The 5,411-nt window shown below is 39.8% G+C and overlaps 1 protein-coding gene across 1 annotated transcript; it reads right to left on the bottom strand.

Moving 5' to 3' along the window:
* Positions 1-1,275: 1,275 nt before the first annotated feature.
* On the bottom strand, positions 1,276-4,849 carry LOC122282367. Its single transcript, XM_043094324.1, has 4 exons — positions 4,358-4,849; positions 3,199-4,315; positions 2,047-3,106; positions 1,276-1,927 (listed from the first exon to the last, which is right to left on the bottom strand). The coding sequence occupies exons 1-4, from the start codon at positions 4,847-4,849 to the stop codon at positions 1,276-1,278; spliced, it is 3,321 nt and encodes a 1,106-aa protein (XP_042950258.1).
* Between the last annotated feature and the right edge of the window lie 562 nt (positions 4,850-5,411).

Genomic DNA, 5,411 nt, shown 5'->3' with positions numbered 1-5,411 from the left:
TGAGAAGCATTCGAACGCCATTTTGGAACTAATTTTAACCGTGACAAAAAAGTTCATCGTTCAAACGGTATTGAACGGTCAATTTCAAAATCGTTCCAAAAGATATATTTTGGGATGAAATTCTAATTTTCGTCCCAATATATCTTCTGGGACAATGATGTTGGGACGACCTTGGGATGAAATTTTTTCATCCTAAAAAATATTTCAGAACGAAATCTATATATTTTGGGACGAAAATTTTCGTCGCAAAAAATGTTTTTTGTTGTAGTGAGATGAATTCGAGGGGACCAATCATGCAAGAAAAAATAAAATAGAAAAGTGAAACTATGATAGAAGCATTCAGAGTAACAACCTCAAGTGTTGTTGTAAAATACCGTGAGGGAACCCAGGCCACGTTGGAAATGGAGATCTACACCATGGTTTTTGCCAGATTTGCACCATGGGATCCAAATCAAAAAACTAATTTTATAATGATAGACCACACTTTGTTTCAAAACTAATGCACGATTTTTGTACAACTCATGATTGTATCTAGTATTACTCTTGATCGAAAATTGCAAACTAAAATACTGTGGCTCAACTACACAAAAAGTACGTACTCATCCTCACAAGAATAGAGTGAAAACATTTTGTGGGTTCTACACTTTGAATAATTCGAAACATTCTTCACATTTGTAGTTCAATTGATCTTGATGATCTTCTTGTTAAGTGAAAAGTTCATTCATGCCGGCCCCTGTACAATTGTAGAAGACATGGGCTAGCTCTGCCCATAACACAAGGAGGGGACCTTAAAACTAGCCCGTTACACGACCATTTTAATTCACAGCATTGCATTAAAGCATATATTAGCATCAGCAGTCGAACGTTACAGAACACTGCAACAATTTCCTCAAGATTACTATAGGATAATTAAGAAATAGGAAAGTAGACTACAAATAATATGTACAGAAACTTCCAGCTATCTAGCAGGTGAAACAGCCCGGCTAGAAACTTCATTTGAACTCCCAAAAAAAAAAAAAATAGTAACTTCTTTTTTGTATATTCTTTTTTTTTTTTAGAACAGGACATCTTTATTCAACTCAATTGAACCAATGGATGAATACATGAGGGAATGACCCCCAAAACAATGCTCTCCTCAGAGAGTTTAATTGCATCTTTAGCTAAATCATGAGCCAATCTATTACAATCTCGTAGAACATGAACCACAGACCAACTGTCAAAATGAGTCAATAAGTCTTTAGCATCAGAAAGAATAATCCCTGCTGAATTCCCCTTCTAATGTGAGCTAGTAAGATCCATAACAACCTGTTTTGCATCTCCCTTAAAGATCACCTGCTTAATTCCCATCTGTTTGCACAAAAGAACAGCTTTCAAGGCTCCATAGGATTCTGCTAAATGAGCATCTGGAAAGAAATTCTTTGGTGAACTCATAGAAACCACCACTCTTCCCTCCCAATCCCTGATTACTACACCTACTCCAATCTTACTCCTGCCTCTATCAACAGCCGCATCCCAGTTGGCTTTGAAGACATACAATGGTGGAGGGCTCCAACTATGAACACTTTGATTAATCCCTGCCTGTATAGTAGTAGAAGTCTCATTTGCTGATAAGAATTCTGAAACAGCATTTCGGGCAGCACCAACCAGCTTACCTGGATCCCAGAACTTGTTTTCAAAAACTAGGTTGTTCCTTCTCTTCCAAATCTGGAAAATAGTAGCTGCAAATGCATCAAGTTCATCATCTTCCAGCACAGAGAGTAAGTGCACCCATAACTCCTTAAAAGAACTCTCCATAACTAATCTTTTTTGCAATTTCCTCAAACTGAGGCCCCACACATCCTGCACTAAGGTACATGACCACAGAGCATGCATAACAGACTCGGGCTCTTGATTACAGACTGGACATAGTGGGGAGTCCAAAATCCTCCTATGAAAAAGATTAAGCTTTGTGGCCAATGACTCATGACAAGCCCTCCAAATTAGCATTCTATTTGCATTAAGGACTCCCAGTTTCCAAATTTTAGACCATATTTTATTCTTCTATACAGGAGAGGAGGATTGGCCCTGATCACTAACTCCATAGTGCCTAATAAATGGTTAGCACTCTTAACTGAGAACTTGCCATCACTAGAACATCTCCAAGTCAATAAGTCACTTGCATTAGTTATACTCAAGGGAATTTGACTTATAACTGCAGCCTCTTCTGGATCAAAGACTTCCTGCACTAAAGGTAACTTCCAACCACCTCCCTGCTGATCAATTAAACAACTTACTTTTGACTCTTCTCCCAATATCTTCCTTGCTGATTGAACTTTAAAGGAGGTTGGTTTAGGAACCCACTTATCATACCATATTCTAACCGAGTCCCCATTGCCAATACACAAGAACAGTCCTTCACTTAAAACTTCTCTTCCTGCAATGAAACTCCTCCATAAATAAGAGGAGTTGCTACCCACTTTAGCCTTCATAAAATCAGATCTATAGAAATATTTTGCCTTTAACACTTTTGCAGCTAGGGAATCCGAATGCTTTAAAAGTTTCCACCCTTGCTTAGCTAGGAGAGCCACATTAAACTTTTCAAAATCTCTATAACCAAGCCCTCCCTCATCTTTAGAAAAACCTAAACTTTTCCAAGGAATCCATTTAACTTTAGATCTGTCCCCTTTCATTCCCCACCAAAATTTCTGCATTAAAGAATTAATAGCATTGAGAATAGCTTTTGGGAGTTTGAAGATGCTCATACAGTAAGTGGGAATAGCTTGCACAATAGATTTCAGCAAGACCTCCTTCCCTGCCTGAGATAAGAACCTCACTGACCAGCTTTGCATTCTCGCCCTTATACTATCCAAAACAGGTTTAAAGGCATTCAGTTTTTGTTTACCAACATAAGCTGGAAGGCCTAGATACTTCTCATAGGACTTGGCTTCCACCAGACTTGCAGTTGCCAAAATAGCCTCTTTTGCTTCTCTCCTCGTATTACAACTAAAATAAATAGTTGTTTTGTCCATATTTAGCCTCTGCCCAGAAACATTTTCATAATCTTTGAGAATACCACACAGCCTACTCCACTCCAAAGCATTTGCCTTACAAAACAGCAAGCTATCATCTGCAAAAAATAAATGGTTAACTAGTAACTTCCTCTTGCAAAAGGAAATCCAGAAATAAGCCCCTTCTGCTCAGCTTGATCCAACAACTTGCCAAGCACCTCAGAACAAAGGATAAAGAGATAAGGGGATAAGGGATCCCCTTGTCTCAGACCCCTCATTGGATGGAATTTTTGCAAGGGTCTTCCATTCAGCATAATAGAATAGTTAACTGTGCTAACACACTGTAAAACCAAAGCAGTCCACTCCTCACTGAACCCCATCTTGAGGAGGACAGCTTCCAAAAAATCCCACTCAATCCGATCATAGGCCTTACTCATATCCAACTTTAGTGCCATATACCCTTCCCTCTTGCCTCTCATTCTGTTTTTCATTGAATGCATCGCTTCATAGGTCACAATGATATTATTTGATATTAATCTCCCAGGAACAAAAGCACTTTGAGAGGAAGAAACAATAGAAGGCAGAAACTGTTTAAGTCTATTTGCCATAACTTTAGAAACCACTTTATAGAGTACATTACATAAGCTAATGGGCCTGTACTCCATGACTAGAGTAGGGATCTTCTTTTTTGGAATCAAAGCTATGTGAGTATCATTAATCTCAGCCAGACCACTCCTAGTAGCAAAAATTTCCTGCACTGTAGTTGTCACCTCCACCCCCACTTCAAGCCAATGATCCTGATAGAAACATGCTGAAAACCCATCGGGACCAGGAGAGCCGTGAGGATTCATATCAAAAACTGCAAGCCTAACTTCCTCCAAAGAGCACCTCTTCATAAGCTGCCTGTTCATCTCAGGAGTAATGACTTTGTCCACAACCTGCACTACCTCCTCACTGCTAGAAAGAGATGAAGAAGTAAACAGTTGCTGGTAGTAAGACTGAAACACCTGACTTACTGCCCCTTGAGTAGTAGCCAAAACTCCCCTCTCATCTATAATCCTTTTTATCATATTGACCTTCCTTCTATGAGTAGCACACTTATGAAAGAACTTAGAGTTCCTATCTCCCCCTTTTAACCACTGTTGCTTGGCCCTTTGGCGCCATTTCAGCTCCTCTTCTTCCAAAAGGACATCCACTTCCTCTTGAGTTTCTTTAATTTGCCCATTAATATCCCCCACATTAAGCTCTTGCATATGCTGAAGCAATTCCCTCTTTTGACGGACCAGTTGTTGATGGTTACCTCCTGAACTTTTGGCCCATGATTGAAGCTGAAACATACAGTTTTTAAGTGCCTATTTAACAGTCTATACCCTACTTTGTCCTCCACCTCCAATTGTCCAAGCCCTGTGAACTATATCTTTACTCTCCTGCCTTTTAGACCAGAAAGCTTCGTATCTGAAAAGTTTTTTTTTAGTAATATGTTCCTCTTGATGATGAAAGCATGATACCAACAGAGGAGTGTGATCAGAATTTTCTACTGGGAGCACATGAACCATAGTAGTGTCAAATAAGTTTGGCCAAGCTGTATTTCCAAGAACCCTGTCAAGTCTTTCCTTAATAAAACTCCTCCCCTCTCTTTTGTTGCACCAAGTGAACCGTGAACCAACAAATCCCAAATCACCAAGTTCACACTCATCTAAAGCCTCTCTAAACCTTTCCATTTGGAAGAAAGGTCTGTCTACCCCTCCCATCTTCTCATCATTGGACAACAACTCATTAAAATCACCCATGCACAACCATGGACAATTTCTGTCAGGCCTCAATAAGCAAAGCAACTGCCAACATTGCTTTCTTTTTTCCATAACGGGGTCCCCATAAAAACCTGTTAGATGCCACTCTTTTCCTTCATCCTCACTTTTAATCAATAGAGAAATGTGATGTCTCGAGTAAGAAAACAAAGAGGCATTAATGTTCTCATCCCAAATCATGGCAAGGCCCCCACTCCGCCCCAAACTATCCACTACAAAACTGTTAGCAAAACCCAACTGAGTTCTAACTTTCTCAAGTATTGCTCAATTACATTTAGTTTCCGAAATAAAAACAATTTGTGGGCCCTTTTCCTTCACCAAAAGATGAAGTTCTCGAACTGTTCGAGGGTTCCCAAGGCCTCGGCAGTTCCAGCATAAGAGTTTCATGGTGAATGGCAGGGCTGCAAAGCAGCCTCTGCCGATACATTGTCTTCCTCCATGAAGTTCTCACAAGATAACTTACTCCTCTTGAGGCCAACTTGCACCTGATCATAATGTAACTTCCTTTTCTGGGCCTGATAAGAACTCCCACTTATAACTTTCTCTAGAGAGTGAATCTCTAAAGTTGATGGGCCTGCACGGGCCCTTTTCTTCCACATTTTTTGTTTCAAAGCCC

The sequence above is a fragment of the Carya illinoinensis genome, chromosome 11 (genome assembly GCF_018687715.1).
Source record: "Carya illinoinensis cultivar Pawnee chromosome 11, C.illinoinensisPawnee_v1, whole genome shotgun sequence".
Taxonomy (NCBI): Eukaryota; Viridiplantae; Streptophyta; class Magnoliopsida; order Fagales; family Juglandaceae; genus Carya; species Carya illinoinensis.
Note: the sequence above shows the minus strand (reverse complement) of the source record. Positions and strands in the feature narration are given on the sequence as shown.